This window comes from Spea bombifrons, chromosome 7 (genome assembly GCF_027358695.1).
Source record: "Spea bombifrons isolate aSpeBom1 chromosome 7, aSpeBom1.2.pri, whole genome shotgun sequence".
Taxonomy (NCBI): Eukaryota; Metazoa; Chordata; class Amphibia; order Anura; family Pelobatidae; genus Spea; species Spea bombifrons.
In genome coordinates, this window is record NC_071093.1 from 15,386,475 (window position 1) to 15,408,656 (window position 22,182).

At 38.5% G+C, this 22,182-nt stretch overlaps 1 protein-coding gene across 3 annotated transcripts in view; it reads right to left on the reverse strand.

The window, feature by feature from the left end:
- The window catches only part of PARD3B (par-3 family cell polarity regulator beta), a 504,041-nt gene that overhangs the window by 300,436 nt on the left and 181,423 nt on the right, over window positions 1–22,182 (reverse strand). For all 3 annotated transcript variants that reach the window (XM_053471715.1, XM_053471717.1, XM_053471716.1), the window contains exon 11: window positions 9,316–9,501. In XM_053471715.1, the coding sequence (XP_053327690.1) occupies window positions 9,316–9,501 (186 nt within the window). The remainder of the gene's footprint in view (window positions 1–9,315; window positions 9,502–22,182) is intronic.

Genomic DNA, 22,182 nt, shown 5'->3' on the forward strand with positions numbered 1-22,182 from the left:
TCTGCCAATTTCTGATCTAAAAACTAAGACCTTAATCTGTCCCTGCTCATGCCCTAGATTCAGAATAGTTGTATATATGCATTTTTAACATTCCTCACTGTATTAGCCTCTGTGACTTCTGGTGGGAAGCTGTTCCATTTATCTACTACCGACTCAGTAATGTAAGACATTGATAGGTTGTCCTCACAGAAACTGTGATGTTTTTCTGTGATGTTTTTACGCGACTAAACCTTCAGTGGAACTAAAAATGACAGGTATGCTAAGGTTTAATTGTTCAACATACTAAAGAGCTCAACTGAAGTTTTGTCTAAGTGGAACTGCACCTTTAAATAGGTTAGTTTTCCATTTTTTATTTTTGCTAACATTTTTTACTGTGAATTTCAGAGTAACTCCCCGGTGCTTATTAATAAATAACTGAATTGGCAATTCACTGTGATCATTGCTTTTCCCAGAAGGAAATTGTGTCGTCCATCGTGCTCTGCGGTGATCTAATTTGAGTTCTGCTATATTGCATTTTTTAATGAAGTGAAAGGGAGCAGAACGCCATTTGTTTAAATGAGCATCAGATGCTATTGAAAACATATTCATTCAATGAATATAACTGAAAATGAATGCTCGGATGCAGATTTATGTATTGTCAAGCTGTACAGAAAGTCAATATATAGACCCCGACACTAGCTTTATCAAAAGAGACCTCAATCAAATCACTGCCTTGCTTGATTAAATTCTAAGTGTTTACTACAAGACATCATAAACAACCCAATACCCTGGCCTTGGTTCTATGTCCCCTTCCATCAAAAGTGGGGGGCCATAAATAGATGTTAAAACAGGTAGCATCAGGACTTATAGAGTTTGTTGTTGGGGATTCAAGATACTGTTTGCTCCACCAGAATCCCGATGGGGGGTTTCGTGGGGACATGCGTTATCCAGATACCTCCAGGATGTAAACTGTCACCTAAACATTATACACCTGCAGTATTGTGAAATTAATTTATTACAACTGCCTGCCTGCTTGACAAATTTGTTTTCATTTAGTGCCATTGTTTTGGAGATCCCTGGTTTAGAGAAAAAGTGTCTAGTATACATCAGTGAATCCGACTCGCCGGCCTGCTTACCCTGTATCACATTCCCATTCTTTCAAAAACATGCACCGAAGAGAAGAAATAATTTAACAAAAGGGAAAAATAACATGAAGTGGTGGTCATGCACCTCCTGCGAACAGAAAGGAAAGATGGCTGCTCCCTTTAAGGCACCTGTTGCTCTACAAATGTTAAATTTCACCCCCAATGGCCTCCTTATGATAAGTGAAGGAGACTCATGGGAGATGTAGTTCACGGAAACTTGGGGAGAGGCAAGTAAAATTAACCTCACGAGTCTATACGATTTATTTAGGGCAAAAAAGAATGCTGCCTTACTCCAAGAAAACAGTCAAGCAAGCAATTCTGCAGTGTAAATCATCTACTGCACTGAAAGCTTCAATGTAAGGAATGACCCTGCTCAAGACTGGAGAGTATAATGTTTAATGAAAATGTCATTTGTTTGGTAAACAGACATTTTATGTGGATCAGCATGCGATAAAAAGGGAAATTAAGGAAAAAGATGCATAAAGTGATATTTTGAGTGAAATCCTTTACAAACAGGAACGCAATGTGACGGTCTTGGTTTCTTTTCTTGAGGAGGGAGGTTTATTTCAAGAGAGCGGTGGCTTCTTTCAAAGCGGGCCAGGGCTGTTTTAAATTCCATCCACAACACACAGATATCGTAAATGTATCTTCAGACCCAAAAGGGTTATGAACCAGATGATTTCATTCTTGTCACAGCTGTGCAATGCAAAACCTCAGTTCACTGGAAAGCAATATGTATATTAACCTTAACATCTTTCGTATCAATAACAACCAAGACATATAGTCGACATAACTGCACAAAGTGCCTGCCAACTGCCGCAGCGTGACAGCTACTGAATGAATGAGGAATGACACTCTATGGTAAGCAATCTGTGATACGACTGCTCAGATTGTAACCATGTAGGGAATTCAGAAGACCATCAGCTTGCATTTAATTACTTAATGTATCACTAGGAGTAAATATTCAGCAACAAAAAAGGTGAACTTGCTTTGCTAATAAAATGTGTTATATATATATATAAGCAATGTACTCTGGCTTGAAATCAGCAATGTAAATTTTATGGAAAGTGTGCCAGTGCGAACATTTGCTTCCTACTGCTCTAGACAAATCCTAAATCGCATTGCCTGAGACTGGTCGTAAATTACTCCATACCCAGAACATACTTGAAAAAGCAAGATAACTAGCAAACTAGTGTTTATTTTGTTTCTTTTTTGCAACTAGAATAATGAGGACAGCTTCACATCTCTATGAGCTACACACACACACATATACACACACACCAACAGGGACTTTTATGACATGGCATTCCATATACATTTACATTAATATGTAGTTGGCCATCCTTTGCAGCTTCCACTCTTCTGGGAAGGTTTTCCACAAGTTTTTTGAGTGTTTCTGTGGGGAGTTTCATCCAGTAGAGCATTTGTGAGGTCAGGCGTTGATGTTGGACGAGAAGGCCTGGCTCACAATCTCGATTCCAGTTCATACCACAGACGTTCCAACAAAGTTGGAGCCATAGCATTGTCCCAAATGTCTTTAATATATTATTATTTAATATAATATGTGTTATATATATATATATATATATATATATATATATATATATCACATAAGAAAAAGAATTCCAACAATAACAAAGGCAACACAAGGTCCTTATTTCCATTTCAGAATGGAAGGGGTTTCTAAACTCATCATGAGGTGACCATATGGCCACACTATTCTGATTATACCTTCTATTAAGGCAGTCTGTAAAAGAGAAAAGCAACAGCTTCCTATATTTATTTAGCTACAAAATGAGCCTGATAGGGTATTTTAAGCATTTCTATCTCTTTAATATTATACCCCAATGACAGTAGAATTGGCAAGACCGGATTTCTGAAAACATGAGAATTATCAGGCACAGCTTGTTGGAAGGGAGTTAATAATTTCCATCCTTGACCCACAATCCCATAACGGATCCTCCAGCACTGCGTGGATAATTTAATATCTGCTAATGGGTAGTTATTATCAATGTTGACCATTGCTAAGGCCAATGTCAGAAATCAATCAGAAATAAGCTAAGTAGTTTAACTGAAATCATTTGAGACCATCCATTATATTTGGTTTTAGCTTTAGTAAAGGAAGCAATCATTTTTTTTTCACCAGAGAAGAGTTTTTTCACTAGAAAGCTAGCCCAAAAAAGTGACAATAATGAAACAGACTCCACTCCACTAGAATTTCTTGTATTTTTTTTAGCTCTTATTTATAAGATGGACATGTTTATATACATACTTACTACTGACAAGGCTGCAAATAATACTTATGTACCATACATGGTTTTTAAGATCTAAGGCCACCCTGCATCATCAAAACAGTAAGGTGCTTTGATTCAAAGAATACCCTCACCCCAATTACTCCACTAAATAATAAGCTGCCACAGCTCATGTTTTCATAGACAACAGTCTTTATTGCAGGCTGGTATGAAAATCGCAAGCAGGCTTGAGCTGATCTTGGTTTCCAAATTTCTGTGGCCTCGTTTCATCTCGTCTTTCTCAGTGAAGGGTACCACACTGCAGGTAAACTCAAGATGGGGCGGCCTGCAGCTTGGCGTTCTTGGAGGTTTAATGAAACGTTATTAATAATAGACAGCATGGAAATATGTGCATTCACCTGTTCTAAATCACCATGCGCATAGCCACTTAGCATGCCTAATTCCTGCTAAATCAGCATGCACGGGGGGTGCAGATGGATAGACCTCCAGTGTCTTAGGACACAGCGTTCAAAAATGTTTTTTTTTTTCATGGGGCTTCCACTTTATTCCAATTTTACACATAACCTGTAAACTGGTGAAATAACAATTATGTATCAGTACTAATGAAGCTTTTAAGTGGGTTGAAATCACATACATTTATTTAGGTGTACAGCAAAACTCAATCTTAAGACAATATAAGAAAAACAAATGGCACGGCTTGGAAATGAATGGACTTTTCTAGAGTCTGCATGATGGCACGGCTTGGAAATGAATGGACTTTTCTAGAGTCTGCATGATGGCTGGCCTTACTGAATGTTCCTACTGTGTATTGAATAATGCATTCGGAACACAATCTTGATTAGCAGAAAAATGAATTACGATTACCCCACCCTTCTTCCACGAGGGGGTCCATTAGACAAATGAGGAACCTAAGCATCATCTTCATGTGCGTATATGGTTGCAACACATAAACATCCATGATTTCACAACTTTCTGTATTTTAGTGTTTAACGTGATGTAATATTCAAAACATGGGTCTCCATTATTAAATTAAAAGCAAGGTTTCCAACAAAGTTAGTTGATCAAACCCTTGATTAATGTTGATCTATTAACGTCAAGCAGTAATTTATAACCACAATTTTTCTTTTTCATGCAGTACCCAAGGTGTTAAATGAGCTTCAAAACTTTCTTAGTGATAAACTGTCAAGAAAGACAAAGCGATTGTTGATTACTTAAAGTATAGGTCTAGCCTAATGTCCGGCTGAGGAGCACTTATCATATTAGTGTTTTTTTTTTTAATGCTTTTTACAAATTATCTTGCAATTTTCAGAGCTTCCTGAAATGTGGGTATTTTATTTAACCTGTCCACCAATAACCGTTAATACTAATAATCTGAGGTTTCAGTTAAAAGCCTAGCTAACCAAATATATACAATCTGTACCTAATATTAATCTTGCTGATTTTATAGAAAACTGTTTGCTATATTGATATAGTTTTGAGCAATTACACTATACACATATATGTCCTATTCATATTATATAAGTATGTTTGTATAGAGTAGGATTGTACACGTTTCTGTCTATTTACTTTTCTGTCCGTTGATCGTTCTAGTTCTGCCGATAGAAACATTCACATAGTTCATATTCAGATGATTTTATAGGCACTAAATGGACCTGTAATAAAATTGTAAAGCTTTTTATTATACATTTGTACACATTTTATAATGGAAAATTAATATAGTAGTATTGGTCTAAAAGAAGATGGAGCATTCAGTTGATCTTGAGATATTCTATTGTGCCAACACAGAAAATGATGTAGAAAAACTGTTCCACATGAATAAGTGACCTCTGGGGTTCTTAAAGATTATGTAACTCTACCTCATTTTCTATGTTGACAAAATAAAAAGTATCGCCTCCAACTAAAGACTGTACATATGCTGTAGCTATTCCATCTTGTCAGGACACCATCAAGGGGCAGCTGAAATTCTTCAAATAGGGCTGGTCTAACTTGGACTGGCCCACTCGCAAAGGCAAGAGTGCAGTGGGGCCACGTAACACGATGACCTCATGGTAGAAGCACGGCCACTTGTGCAGTGTGTGAGCAGCCATAAGTCAAGGTTTGTAGTAAGCACGTGAGGTGCATTCATTGAAGTGAGGTGCAATGGAGTGGGTTATATTTTAGTGTAAGTATGTCTTACAGTGAGTGTTTACTAGTGTGTATGTTACTGAAGGGAGTCAAGGGGCCAGGGCTGCCAATCAGTTTTACCTGCTCTCTGAGCCAAAGGGTGCCAGACCTGTCCTGGACACCATTTGTAAACAGGTAGGGAAAAAAAGACAAATAGACAACCGGTCTCGGTAATATAAAAAATAAACTTTCACAAATCCTGCAAAATGTGTTTCATATGAATGACATTTGTCTGTCAATCATCAAATTAAATATCAACAAACTAGGTAGGGGTCAAGGTAGTGGTATAGCTTCACCACATAATGCCCAGCGCTAACAGGAAACATTAAGTAGGGTGGGTCTTTGACAGGCCCAAAACGAAATAAACGAAACACTGGAAAAATATACACAGTATGTGTAGAGAAGAAACATCAGTGACAAAATATAATATTGCTTATACAAATTAAACAATTACTTTGTCAGAACAAAAAGACCAACAGCTAATACGTTTCATCAGTGTTTTACATTACCAGCTTCTGAACTCTCCGTGACTCGAAAATGTATTTATCCAAAAGCCTGCGTTTCTATTTCTAATGCTAAAAATTCACAATGAGTTTTGTTCGCAAAAGCTACGCTCAGCAGAAACGTCGAGAACCAAAAGCTGTAAGGAATGATAGGCCCATCTACAGATGTTTAAACAACTTGCACAGAAATATGTTGTGGTTAACTTTTTGATAAATTAATGCTGTTTATCTTTCATCAGTTTCGCAAACCACATTTCTATCCGTCAAGAAAGAAGAAAAACAACGACTAAAATATGCTCATTTTTTATGTAAAAAAAAACCACGCATTGAATGTGAATACAATTTAAGGTGTTATCTATGTAGCAAGTTTATCTTCAAATGGTAGCACCATATATTAAGCTGACTGTCAGATGTTTTAACACCTTGAATGGCCACATCATAGTTTTAGGATAATGCGTCACTAAACTTATGTGTACCTTTGTTGGGCCATGTACAATAGCAGAAACTTGGTGCCTGATTCATACGTGGCAGACTTCTTCAATTCTACAATCTAACCAATAGCCTGACTTCTATCTCCTTCACTCGTCACATCCAATCTCTCACCAAATCCTGCCACCTCCACCTGCAAAGCCTCTCAGCAATCTGTCCTCTTCATACTCACAACCGACATTCTGCCAGAAACCATCTATCCTCTCAATGTTGAGCTCTCCAGGCCTTGACTTCTACTACACATGACCTTCACTACAATGAAATAACCCATTCCCAAGCAGTTCCTCAGCTTCTGTCTCATTTCAACCATTGTAAGCTTGCAAGGGCAAGGTCCTCTTCTCCTTCTGTACTAGTATTAACGTGTGTTTAGTCTATTGTCATTTGTAATGTTTGTAATAGTACTTCAGAATCTACTGTAGCTCTATAAATGTAATATAATGTCAGTGCAACCTACCATTTCCTAATGGGTGATACTGCCATTTGTGCAGCTTAAGTGTGTTATTTTAGATTAAATGAGTCCCAACTGAGTTGTGTGGAGTCATGGCTGAAAGATGGTGGTAGAAATCTAATTCTTTTGGATGTTGCATGAATTACATTGTGACCACTAAGCGCTATCACATTTTTTTTTGTAATTCTTGCCTTAAGTTTTCAAGTCTTTCACCATTTGTCGCTTTTAGTATACACAAAATAATGTGAGATAAATGTATAATAATAGAACAGTATGATTGGGGTTCCTTACGCATACCTTGATTTAAAAAGGTGGTGCTGAAAAACACAACCCCTAAGCGAAAACATTCATATGATAGAAAACAAAGGTGGAACCTCCTTTTATTAAACTTTTTCCCTTTTATTGTTCTCGCCATAAAATATACCAGTGTATCTTTACAAAATGGTAAATAACAGGAAACAAATACAACGAATTGACATGAGATCTGCCAAGATTGATAGCATGGCAGGCCGTTTAACATAGGTTGTAAATTTGCTGTTGTGTAGTTTAATGGCAGGGATTAGCTGACTCAGCGGATTGGTGTCAGATGAAAAACATTAACATAAACGGAATGCAAATGCTCGAAACAGAAATGTCAAAATCTGCTGAGACAGAAAGAAACTTAATACAAAAAGGACAAATTTCCAAAATGAAAAATCTAACAGGAGCACAGGGCACAGATTACTGCGGACTGGCTTTGGCGGGGTGGATGAAAATGCCAGTTCAATCCACAGACATGCCTATAACCTCATTTACAACGGTCTGACGTAATGGGGTCCTGTCGCTTTCCAAAAGCACACATCTTACAGTTCAGTTCACTAAATAAACCTAAGTAACACTGTTTACCAATCAAACTAGGATATATTTATAGATACGTAGACAGCGACCGCAGAAGAGAGACTTTCTAGTCTGCCCTTTCTGAATTATGTTTTATTTATTAATTCTTTCAGATAGATTTGTGAAGATCCCAAGTTGTTGTTTACTTTGTTTTGTCTGCACTACTTCCACTATTCCAGAGACCTTCTACCCTTTCTGTATAGAGAACTTTTATCACAAACATATGGATTATAAATCCACTGAAATACATCTTCAACACTTCTGCAGGAATTGGAAACAGAATGTGTTCAATGATATTAAAGACTGTAGGTGACAGGTTCTCCTTAAAACATATCTGTAAAAACCATGTTCTGTCTGCACTTTGACTGCAATTGTATTTCTGTATCATGATATTACGATATTCCATCACTAACTTTGAGGGTCATTTTACAATCATATACTGACCTATTCAAACATAATATTTTAATGAGAAAAATACAAAATATGATTGCGGATATACCCAGGACCCGTATTTTTTCATTTGTCTTCCCAAAACGTATTCACTAAAGGAAGCGTTGACAGGAGAATTTGCAGGAGAGTTGTTTCAACTTGTTGACCTTCTTGAACATTAGCAAGGGCCAACCAGAGCTTGGCTGGCCCTGTATAATTCATAGTTGTACTAATGCTGTCGTAGTAGAGGCATTTTTGGGTCATTCAATTATATAAGTAGGCAGAACTGAGCTTTTCATAGAACAAAGAATTGTAGACATCCACACAAGTCATTTTATTGTGTAATCAGTACATTATAGATGTTCCATGTGCTACATGTCAGTTATGATTGGTAGTGCCCAAGCCCCTTGCAATGTTTCGGGACACTTTCAGCTGTGGTCTAATTGAGGTTAATCCTCTAAAGTCTCTGTATTTTGGTTGATCCCAGTGGTTAGTAAAATTTGTTCAATGCTCCATGTTGCAAAAACATAGCCAGTGGAATGATGGACCGTAACAATTTCACAGATAAACACATGTTTAAATTGTTACCTGCAATCTGTGATATTATGCAGGTATAATTGTTGAGTTACATAATTTTCCCCATGTGGTGATGATTACACTCCGTAATTACTCCTCCTTTTTTAATTTATATCACGTAAGATTTGCTCTACATTGTGTTATTATCGCACTGTCCGCAGTGAACAACTGAACAGACCCCAGATGTTGATGAACGCTATCATAAATCTTACTTACAGACCACTGTGGTTCTTCAGCAGCATTTGGGGAACACGGCGTGAGTGTTCATGATGAATAGCAGAGCCGATTTTTACACAGCATTTGTCTCTATGTGCAGTTATAATATATCATAGACTTTGTAATTTAGAAATGGAGGCTTATATTCAAATATAAAATCCTCACCACACAGTGTGTCAGAGAAAGCAATATTTATGATATGGTGGACTGGTTTCATTTTGGGTACACGTGGTCCTTACCTTAAAGGCTGCCCCTCCATGAATGATGGACTTGATGAAAACCCCCAAGTCAGTTCCTGTGTCTCTGGCCTTGTTTCCTTTTAGACTTACTCCCAAACCAGCCGAACCAGTGTCATTCAGTGGGATCTCAAATGTCATCTGGGCAGTGTTGTCTGGAGGGAACACAAGGTGGTCTGCCTCTCCTTTCTGTCAAAAAAAGCAAATCATGTCAGGCTTCTCGTCCTGGAAGCAAGCGCTGTGTATAAAAATGTGGAAAGTTCTCAAAACCATAGATTTCTAGAAAAGTTTCCAAATGTACCAACAGACGATACTAAAATAAGGTGACCAGTTATATTTCTCACATGGAAGCAAATGTTTATAGGGCTTTAGCAAGATAATTGTATAAAGGTGAAAAATATTGGAAAGACCGTTTTAATACAAATTAAATACTTAAGTTTCCTGATGAATGCTTGATATCTAGAATTTTTTTTACGAGAAATAATATGCCTAGAGTACAGCATCAGGCCAATTAACTAAAGGGGCACAGTATTATTATTTATTATTAATTACTGGTTTATATAGCACTGATATCCCGCAGCGCAGAACAGTAGGGTGACAATGACCTTAAGATAAGAGTGGGGCTATTAAAACAACAGTAGAAAGGAATAAGAATTCTCCGACTAGGCTTACTGCCTTTCCAAACAAAATAGGTAAAGGAACAATGTATACAAAAAGATGAGACGTTCTTATATCAGACATTTCATTTTAAATCTAGAATTGACTACAATTAACTCAATTTAAATAAACATACTACATGCTTGTACCAGCATTCAAAGTCTGGACAGGCAAACAGAAAAGATATGCAGAATAAAATTTAATGTTAAAAAAAAAAAAAATAACAGGCACACTATAAAATACAAACTAGATAGCATCTCTGCTTCCACTTTTTGGGTGCAATGTTTAATCTTTCTCAATATATAAATTGTACACTATGGGTAAAACAGCTTTTGATTTAAATACTAACTTTTAATCAAAGTTGATAACTTTTATCGGTCCAACAAAAAAAACACGTTGGCCCACGACACGAGACTTCAGAGCTTTTGGGACCTCAGGAGATGTTTTTTCAGATCAAATTTATACATTAGACTTAGATTTAGTATGTTGCACTAAAGACAGTTTTTTCTGTGTTTTAACTAAAAGAACAGAATTTTCAATTCACTAAGCCAATCAAATGCACGGGGCAAAGAGCTAAACACAGGAGGCCATCAAAGATCACTAATGTGATGAGACTGAAGGGAATCCAGAAAGGGGATTTAGGTAACAGGATTAAATGCAAAGCTAGATATTAAGCATCCAGTAATGCAGCAAATGCAATTACAGCCGGCGGCAATTAAAAATAAAACACAGGAGAATGCCAACAAAGTTTTACTGTTTGTGGAGCTGCGAGGAGAAAACTAGCTTACAGGGACAGTGATATCCCCGTTATCCTGATGAAGATCGTTCCCTCTTTAATAGCACTAATGGGCTGGAGAGAAATATATCACAGGAACTCGAATATCTATCCTCCTATTGAGTACAATGGTAATAATGTGTATATAAACACATGCAAACACTGGTTTTATACCATTAACTTCCTCTTGGCTTATGGGACGACTGCTATTCAAGTGGTAGATTTTTTTTTAACAAAATTTTGCACATTTTTGCAGTGCATAGCCAACAAATACTTTTCAAAAACATAATCGGATGCATAAAACCAGAGAAGGCTTGAAATTGCTCAGTGTCTCAGTGGGTTAAAATGCAAAGCAGTCCCATTGATTCAGCTCCTTGGCACGCAATAATGTGAAATGAGACAGGACTCACCAAACTTGGGGTTTTTTGACGTAGTGGTGGGCGCCGCACTATATGGCCATATCATGTGAGGGAACCCCCGATATTTATGCTGTAGATAGGTGTTATTTGAAAGGTATTTGCTAGGCATACGCCGATGTCTTGCTCTGTTTTGTGTACATATTCATCATTATTATTTTAACAGCATCCAGGAATCTGAAAGTGTATGCGTTTTTGCTTTTTTAGGGCACGCCCCCCTTTCTGTATATATTATTTTTTTAAATAATTTTTTGTTCCTCATACCACAGATTTCGTCATTAAAAAATGTGTGTTCTGCATATACAAACAACACAGGTTAAACCATCTCTACTTTCACTTCGAATTTTCTCGATTGGGGTGAATTTATTGAGCTCACAATTATTTTTTTTTAACTTTGAGAGGTCAACTCTTCCCGCAATGGTCTTTAGAATTGTTAGACGCTGGTGAGTCTTCCTAACATCCCATTAAGATGTCAACACCCTTCATGCAGTAAATGCAGAAATGTTTGACGCTTGACTTCATATAGAAAGATAACCACTGAATGGTACGCTTAGAGGTGAGGGATGTTCCTAAAAAGATAACTCTTCAATATATCACTATTATTATTATGTGCTAATTCCCCTTGAAGGTTTAGAATGCTACAATATTGTCCAGTGTGGTACTTGCTTAAATAAGCCAAATAGTTGAAAAGCTACTCTAAAATCTCAGGCATAATACAAAATATGGTTTATTTATATAGATAGTAGAGGTCAAAGCGTATTTTGTACTTTGGTGTAATACAAACCCCCTATCCAGCAATGTTTATTATTTTTTTTTTAATAAGTTAATTTTCTGCCCTTTCTGTACTCATTATAGAGACTTTTATGGCTGTAGGACACTGTGATACACTTATATCTGCCAATCAATCTGAACTCCCAACAAATACGGACATCAGGCGAGGAAATTAGGACAGACAACGGGATTTGGATGACACTTTGGATACGCATTCTGTTGATATTTTCTACCTGCTTAGAATGACATAGCAGGAGAGACTTTACTTCAGGGTGATTCAACACAGAAGCAGATTAAGAATAAATTAATTTCTCTGCTAAAAGGTCATGAATGATCACTGTAACCAGATCTACATGACTTGAGTTTAAAAGTGTCCCTAAGGATCGCGTCTATAGACCAGTGCTCCTTAAAAAGCAGTTACATCTGTTTCAAAGTTTCCATAGAGCAGCAGTGTTATTGTTGTTAGTATATAATGTGTTATGACAGCTGGCATTACTTGGCACATTGGTTTGAAACATGTCACTATTTAATGTGTACTCAGATTACTTCTATATCTCAGCGCAAGTCCATTAAAGGTGCGATATCAGCTGCATGTTTATTTGTTTAATACTTTTTTAATTATTTGGCCTTAAAGTGTATTAAGGAGTCTTATTTCACCACCTTTTCCCAATTCGCTCATATACACTGACAGAACAAATTTCAGTATAAGCCTTGGAACACACTATAAATACAAACCAAGAATTTTAATGCTGGCTTCTAAAAGGCACGTATGTATATTTTTACTTGTGTAGATTCAGAAATGTGCATAGTGAAATATAAATAATAGAAAAGAAAAAAAAGGGGAATTGAACAGTAAAAACAGAGACTATGTAAACACAGGCTAAAGTACTCTGTGCCCTGAAGGGTTTATATTTTGACGTGTACAGAGACCTACAGAGTACAAATGGCAGCGTTGTAGCCTGAGAATCAATTATGAAAGTGTCAAAAAAACATTTTCTAGCAGTTATATATACAGAAAATACAAATAGTCACAAAGAACTATTCATACTTTGTACCTTGTAGGAAACAATACATGATAAAATTTTTTTAATGTAAATGCATAGCAATAATGTCTGCCACAGCTTTGGCAACCCGGGGAGGATCCTGTATGTGTCACCCCACCACACACAAAAAAATTTATGTTAGCAAGAATAGTTATTTCATGAATTTGTAAACCGTATGTCAACTGGAAAAAACTAAAAATCAGCATAAATCCTATCACTATATAGTTAGCCAGACATTGATGGTGTTACAGCATAACACCCACCACCATACACTAAGCCAGGCATTGATGTGATAGGCCTCTGCCCCTAAAACAGCCTGCCTGGACCACCTCTGCCCCTGAAGCAGCCTGCCTGGGCCACCTCTGCCCCTGAAGCACCCTGCCTGGGCCACCTCTGCCCCTGAAGCACCCTGCCTGGGCCACCTCTGCCCCTGAAGCAGCCTACCTGGGCCACCTCTGCCCCTGAAGCAGCCTGCCTGGGCCACCTCTGCCCCTTAAGCAGCCTGCCTGGGCCACCTCTGCCTCTGAAGCAGCCTGCCTGGGCCACCTCTGCCCCTGAAACAGCCTGCCTGTGCCACCTCTGCCCCTGAAGCAGCCTGCCTGTGCCACCTCTGCCCGTGAAGCAGCCTGCCTGTCCCTGACCTCTGCCCGTGAAGCAGCCTACCTGTCCCATTTCTCTCCAAATTACCTCTCTTGCAGATTTCACTGGTCCACTGGCTGGCCACGTCTGATAACGTGGGCCCACAGCATACTGCTGTGGTGCCCACACACTGTATGATGAAACTCTTTTCCCACCCAGGGAAGCAGGAACCTGGGCGAAAGAGTTTTGTCGCACAGTGTGCGAGTTCTGCAGCGGTAAGCTGCAGGTGTGCGTTGGGCGGCTGTCAGGCCACATTGACATCCGCCTGATGCAACATGAGCAGTCATCCCCTAACGCTTAAGCAGTTGGAAGCAGTTTTGAGACAATTTGAGGTGGGATAGTTTTACATGAACAGAAAAAGTGACCTTGCACATTTAACACCAAGTCTATTAGATTATGAGAAATGTAAAATATTGCTGGTAACTTAGCTCATTGACTAACATTGATTGGTACAGCAGGTTCCAGGGTCAATTAATGTGATTCTAGTAGAGGATCACATCAGCTGGTTAGACGTTGGCTGCCATTTTCTTGGCGTCAGTAATGCATGTTGTTTCCACCGCTTTCCCAATTTAGTTATTGTGACAGAAGTAAGCAAATACGCTTTAAGCAAATGTGATATCACAACACTGGTGCAAGGGGTTATTTGCCGCTAAAGATATTATATGGGGTTGTAGTTAATACCTAAATGCACCCAATGTATTGTCATGTTCCCTTCAAGGATAATCCCCTTTGAACATCTGCGGTACCAAATGGCCCAGCTTCATTGCGTGGATTGAGGAATCAAATCCAATGACAAATCTTTGAAGCTAGGAACAGTCACAATGCAGTAACAGAGAAATAAAAAGGGTTTATTCGCACTGGAGAGAGCAAGGGCCACATATCCTGAGACACACCATCGTATTTTGTATTGGGAGGCAAAATAACCAACCCAAAATGTTAAAAATACATTTAAGTTTTACAAAGACGTTGTGGGATTGAGACAAACCAAGTTCTAAAGCTAATGTTAAATGATTTATGACAAGATAAAATGCATTACTGCGTTTGTATCATAAACAACGATATTATCGCCTGAATATAGAAAAATAGCAGGGCAATTAAAATACTATTACATACATTTAACTATTTTAACAACACTCCAGGAATTGAAATTTGTTGGGTCATTTAGATTACTAGAATAATCTTGTTTATTTTAGTAAAAGTCATTTATAACCAACTTAATTGGTCTGAAAGGAACGCTGGAATACTGTATGGCTCCCATTCTTCCATAACAGCGCTGAAAGTAAATATAGATACAATGTCACCAGTTGTGAGTATAAGTTGGTCCTATATCTGTTAATAAGAGGAAAACCAGAAATTACAAAGTATTTCTTCTTCGTGTGCGCAAACACCAGGGTGATTGTGCTTACCTACAGAAACGCGGCACTGTAGTGGTGGATAAAAAAACACCTCTATACTAGTATCAACCAACGATATATAAGTGCGCAGGTAAACACCTTTCATATTCAGTTATCAGAAATGACTTCTACCTAGGGACCATGTAAGTTGAGCTGGCCACAGACACAGTTGCAGTTTTCAACTTTCTTAGGTACTAATACTAAAGGAAAAAGGGCAACCCACACATGGATCCATGTCCTACTGGGGCCTTCTGGTAGGTTGTGGTATAATGGGCTGGTTTGAGAGATGAGAGAATCTCTTGTGAATGCCCCAGAATAATGGGCATATAATTAATATAATATATAATTTAAGGTTCTGTAGAGTATGGCAAGGAGGACAAACAGTGTGAAAGTTCTGTGTTGGGAATAAAAACGTGTTAAGTCACAGTCAAGGGTAGGTGGCCCAAGAACAAATGGTGCATTGAAGTATTTAACCAAGTACCCCCAATGTACATGACTTTTTTCACCAACTGTCTCCTATCAGATGCCATTTACCTTTGGATTTAGACTGCATTAGAAGTACCATGCGGGACAATCAGTTGTTGCCCTTCATATGCATTTTAATGCATATAATAGCTGTGTGGTCACTCTGCAAGTTCATGGGAGAATTCTGCAGAACCCTCCCATACCATTTGCCTTTCTCTAATCCCAGCTATTTTCTGTGCAGAAGATGTCAAACACATCCCCTCACGCGACATATACTTCCCATTGGTGAACCAGACCACGTGTGCACATATGTGGTAAATCCAGTGGGAGCACTTTCCTGACACTGATTAACCGGAGATGCAGCTTCTCCTTAAGGTATTTTATTTTGTTTTCAGGTTTAATTAATGTATATTAAAGTGCTTAAAAAATATTTTCATATGCATTCATTTTAAAGGGACTGCATGGGACACAGGAGGGTCGCTCTTATATTGCAGAGCTACTGTACAGCAATGAATAATTACCACCTCTAATTGCACTATTACTATGAATTAATACTGGATTTAAGCTAAAATACACTATTTTAGGGGGAATGCAACCATGCAGTCATTTTATACATTGCCTGATTTCAGTATTTGCAAATACATCTACTTGAGTAAATTTTCAAGCATCAATTACTTAATCGGAATGACATAATTACCTTTTAACTTATTTCCACATTTTAAACAGCACCCAGGCAAGAACTTGTATGGAATAGCTAAAATCTTTGGATTTGATTGCAGCATAATAAACTAGAGAGATCTAACAAAATATATATGTTTAAAACCCTACATATAAGGGAGACTGCTAATATATTCTGTAGACTTTAAATTCATATAGTCAACCAATTTTACTACCTACAAAACCTTCGGTCTTATGTTCAAGATATCCAATGCATGCTGAAATTGCTGCACCATATTAAACTAACCCCTAACACTGTTACGGGGTTCTTCCATACACCCAACACTGTCTCAGTGAGTCAATCTGTGTAATTCTCAGTACTCTAGGCTCCCATAAATAGATACATTCTGAGAAATGTAGATTGTGTATTTCCATGAAAGAATTTTATTACAAACGTCTTAGCGTGAAGAAGGAATGAAGTGCCAGCGATGCTACAGGAAGATGGCAGTCATCAAACACAGCAGAACAGAAAATAACATTGGTAATTTCTATATTAATAAGCTAGAATTGTATGAAATGTATGATGAAACCATAGGTAAATGCATTTTTGTTTTATTTCCTTTTATTTGCCATCCTGACCCCCCCCCCAGGTATGCACATCTGCCCCATGGCTTGATACTCTGACCCCCAGATATACTTTATACCCCCCTATATGCCACTCTGCCTCCCTATGCCTTACACCCCCTACATACCACTCTGTCCCCAGATATGACTTATACCCCCTATATGCCACTCTGCCTTCCTGATATGCCTTATATCCCCAGATATGCATTATACCCCCTATATGCCACTCATCCACCAGATATGCCTTATACCCCCCTTTTTGCTCTGAAAAAAACCTTGTGTTATAATCGAGCAAATACGGTATTTTTCAATTAGCTAAGATTTTTATATGAGTGTTAGACATACGTGTTTATTAGCATACTATATATTTATTACAAGCCATCACCAATCAATAAATGTTGTTTTTTTTCTGTTTATATAAATACTAGTGTGAATTTTAGGGCTGCTGAACAGTATGATATTGTTTATGATTGAGTCACGACAAACATTCTGAGCTAACTACGAAACAGGCACTGTCCCTCCTAAATAAAGATGCTTCGCAGGTTTGGGACTGTTGCAAATAGACTTGGGCGTTGGCCAACCCTTTGTGTTCGTCTTCGCGGGGGGAAAAAATCTTCGGATTCCTGTGAATATTCGCCCGTTCCTGTGTCCGGGCGAATATTCGTGTACATTCTTAGTGTTCTTTTTTTCTTTGTTTTTTGTAGAAGGGGTTAATACAGGGTTAACGTGGTACGGACTACGCAGCAGCTTTGGCGCCAGGATTTTAAATGTCCGTACGAGCAACTCTATTGGTCGCCTGCAGGGGCCTCCTCTACCATCACTGATGGCAGACAACCCCCCTGCTGGCGACCAATAAAGTCGCTCGTACAGACTTAAAATCCTGGTCCAGCAACTAGGTTGGCAGAGACCACTGGTCTCCCTGCTCCAACAGTTAAAGGTCTGTACAAGAGACTTTATTGGTCGTTCGTACGTACTTTTAACTGTTGGAGCAGTGAGACCAGTGGCCTCTGCCGGCCCAGCTGCTCCAAGTTAACCCCTGACGGCAAACCTATGGGTTTCTGCTCCCGTTATCTATGCAGCATCGTAGGTTCTCCGTCAGGAGTTAAAAAGGCCAATAGAGTCGTTTGCACGGCCCTTTAACCCCTGAAGGCGAACCTACGGATTTCCGCTTCCGTCAACCCCTGCGATGCTGCGTAGATAAGGTAGGCTAGGTGGGGAAGGGACCAGGGAGATTAGTAGGCGAAAACAAACAAGACATGCATTTAACATGCTGCTGACAAGGCACATGTAAAGTACTTCCCAGCAGGATATGGTCTGAGGTATGCCTGTGCTGGTCAGCAACAAGTGGAATATGTATGAATCCTGAAAAACTGGTCAGTGTGGTCCTATTGGAGCTGCTCGATGTTGGGTAACATTTAATTCTCTTGCTGAGAGGCTTGAAATCATACCTGAGTCTAGGGGGTTAAGTCACTGATAGCTGTCATATACAACAATTTATTTTATTAGGCACACAGACCTAATGAAATATTCATAGTTGGCATTAAGCTATTCATCTTTTCCTTTGTACTAAGCTTAAACGCTTAACCACTGATCCTGTCGGCGTGCTCAATGCAGAGCTGGGCTCTTTTGTCCCACTTTGCCCTGATGTTCTTGGCAGGTCGTACAAACCTGGCCTCAAGAAATGTGTTGTTTGCCCCTTGCCTGACTGCTTGGTGGTGATAAGTGATGTCAAGTCGCCAGAGTGCCATTTCCAAAGCTGAAAAGGCCAGTGGGAGCAGAGCTGAAAATCTCTAATGTGGAACTGAAGACAATTGAACGCAATGCTTATGCTGAAAAGTTAAACTCCAGAATTCCCTCTCTCCAAATATCACATCCGCTTTGTTAAAGTTTACAGTTTCATACATGCATCTCACGAGAGGAGAACCTTGTAACCTTCCACTCCCTATTTACAGGTTGGTACTGACAGGTTCACGTTAACCACATTGAAAGCTCCGGATCCTAACTGAGCATGAAGAGCAAGACAGCTGCTCCTAGAATCCATCGATGCCAAAAGAAGAAAAAAAAATTTTTGTAACGGAAACAGGTTGTCCATTATTTCCAATTGGGTTTTAAATGTATAAGTACGTATTTACTTACTAAAAATGACTACAATAGTACTGTATAATGTTCACTAAATTCTGTGAACTTCACCCCAAGTTTTTATTTTAGTAACTTAACCTGAGAAACGCTTCACATTTAATCGCCTACTTTGTGGTTTAATGATTTTACTGGCTTTGCACTTTTGTACAGTGCTGGAGAATATTTTGTAAATGATGGATAAAGTAATAATGCTAACAATTTAATTAAATTAAATGATGATGAGATAAGATCTTTACTTTTATTTAGTAAATATCAACTCCTCAAATCTTCCCCTGATCTGAAATGGTTAATGTTTATATGTAGGTAAATTGTATTTAAACTAGACAATATGCTGATCTTCCCAGCATCCTTCCTGTGTCTGGTCTGCAGCAAATGCAGGTAATTTATCTTGTGTGCTTTTCCGTGTTAATTTCAGAGAAAAACAAAGCTGTCTTTCATTGCCAACCTTGGTCATTGTGGCCTTTGCAGTTTTCCCACCAACCAGTCACCTTTAATGTTTTTCCACTTTTTACCTTGTTTCCGTTAGGACTTAGCAAAACATTATTAATTTCAATATACACAGATCCCGCCAAGACCACAAATTCCTCCAGCCTTAGTAGACATTTTAGGGCCCCAAACATGCTTAGGAGACAGAATGTCCTCAAACTTCTATGTTCCAGTATAACCTGTGTACTATAAGATCTCTCTCAGCTTGGAAATAAAGCTATGTGATATAAAACCAGTAGTGAAGGTGTAACTAAACAGTGAGTTGTGAGAAAACCACCATAAAATGAATATTTCATTCCACTGCATTATCTATGCACTATGAAGGGCTGACTTCATAGCCCAAACTCCCAGTTCACTTAGAGACATGCTGCTAAAGCAGAGATTATTGCTTCCTTCCTTTGTATAATGCTATCAGATGAACATTACTACACAGTACTACCTTACCTACACTCTCTAGGTGAAGCAATGCTTATCCGGGTCCCCTTGCTTTGCCTCTGGGTTGTTTAGGCACACCTACTCAGTGTCCTATTAACCTCCCACTCCTATACAGATTTAAGATATCTAGGGCAGCCCCTCATTGCTCAGTAGCTCCAACTCCCCAATAAGCCATTCCTGAAGGAGTTAGAGCTCCAGGTAGCCTGACCTGAACTCTCCAATTTTTAGTCTTCGGGTGAAGTGTTGCTTCCCTAGTTCTTCGGGTCACTTTGCACCAGGGCAGTAGAGAGGCGTTTAATCATGCCTACTCACTGCCCAAGTTCCCCGCAACACTCCAAACCAATCTAATGCTGTTTGTAAGTGGATAGCCCCATCCCCATGTGAAGTACTTCATTTGAGCGAGCGCTTCGGGTAGCCTGCTACGGGAAGTAGGAAATAGGTTCTTTGTGTGGCTAAGTTTTAAATTCTATGTAAACAGCCTCAAAATGTCTACTCGACTTCTGAGTACAGTTTCCAAAATAAATGTAGCTGGTGACGTCCCAGCAACTTTTTGGCCTCACAGGTAGAGAGCCAGCATGTTCCGCTGCACAAATTACAATAAGGGACAATGAACATCAACAACATTAAATCTGACAATATAGAAACCTGATGATAATATCGACACACCTTGAGAACGACACACCTTGAGAACAGGGCCCTGCTCTTATGAGCTTACAATCTATTTGCAGTCTGGTTTGGCACATATACTGGAAGCTTGAGTTGGTGACATATATAATTGATAAGTATTTCATACATTTTAACTAGAAAACATGTATGACTGTCCATTATAACAGCCTTTTTTGGAAAATATACCAACAACTTACCGTTCTGCAGTGCTAATTTACAATCAAAATGTCTATCTATTACATTTGGAAAAATGGAAAACTGGATTATTGTAAATATGTTATCAGTCATTTCACCTTGGGATATAATTAGTCTTCTTTAACCTCTTTGCTTTGGGAGGGGGGTCATTTAAGGAAGTCATGATTAAACTTAGACCAGCAGATGTACCGAGTCTTCTGTTATACGAAGATGCACCTTGCGGAATGTTCTAATTAGAGGGCACTCTACATGGTCGCAGGCAATTAAGCAAATCAAGGTTGTCTCCTGAGTTTAGCAGACAGCTACCTCTCCCGCTGTTACATGACAACAGCTGGCAGGAAATACTAGCAGAATTAGGATAAATGACTAATAGGATAATAGCTTTGTACTGTCTGTGGTTGGTCACGTAATTAATTTACTAATCTGCTTCCTCAATGAAGAAAAGTGATCTGAACATTATCCCTTATTCAATAAAGATAGTCAAAAAAGGAAAACAAACAAAAACGCAACAATCTGGAGAAGTAACCGACTTCCCCCATAACACTGTGATACTCAACATTATATGTTTAATAATCACTGCTATTTTTTGTATTAGAATTGTATTAGGTATTAGTATTACAATTGTATTTTGTATTAGGCTGTGTTGGACCGAGTCTAAAATGTAGCACACAATTTATTGTTTTTTTTTAAAAGTTGTCTAAGGACTCTTTTATATCATGTAATGTAAAACAGGCATTGTTCTGATTTCATTATATTTAAATAGGAATCCTTGCAAGAATACTTAAATCACACACACACAAACATGTCTTACAAAATAAAACAGTTTTCCAATATTTATGGGAAGTTCCCCTCTAGTTAAGGCCCGGAAGACCTGCAGGCCTCTAGGTGGGGGTGATTTATGTTTATTGAATGTATTAGCATAAGTAATTATTAAAACAAGAAATGTATTCGAAATACGAAATCTAGATATTTCACGGTGACTGTGCTGAGCTATATCTACTTAATGCTTTATCTCGACATCAAGGGAATTATTCCAAAGTGGGAGAAAATTTGTCAAATGGGCTCCACAGATATATAACCCAAAATAAACTCCCTTTGATGGAGAATTGAAAGGTAGGGAGCAGCTAGTCATAAAAGGGATATGTAATCCTAAAAGAGAGAATATGCAGTAATTTGAAGAAAAACAAGACAGCACTCTTAATATTAACCAAAAAAACACCTCCACAAAGAATACATAATTATCTTTTATAAAGATAAAGATCAATGAAGAGGCAGCCTGGAATGCCCCTCATCAGATTTGAATCTGGCTCGGGGGCCGTGTTTAACAGACCGGTGATTTGCAAGGTCTGAAAAACTTTTTTTTTTTGTTTGCCTGGACAGCCTCACTTGTGAGGCTTCCAGGAAAACCGTGATGCCGCCGATCGCGGCAAAACCGCCGCAATCAACTGCAAATAACGCTACCACGTACATGTACGGGGATTGTCACTACCATATTGCATCATCACGCC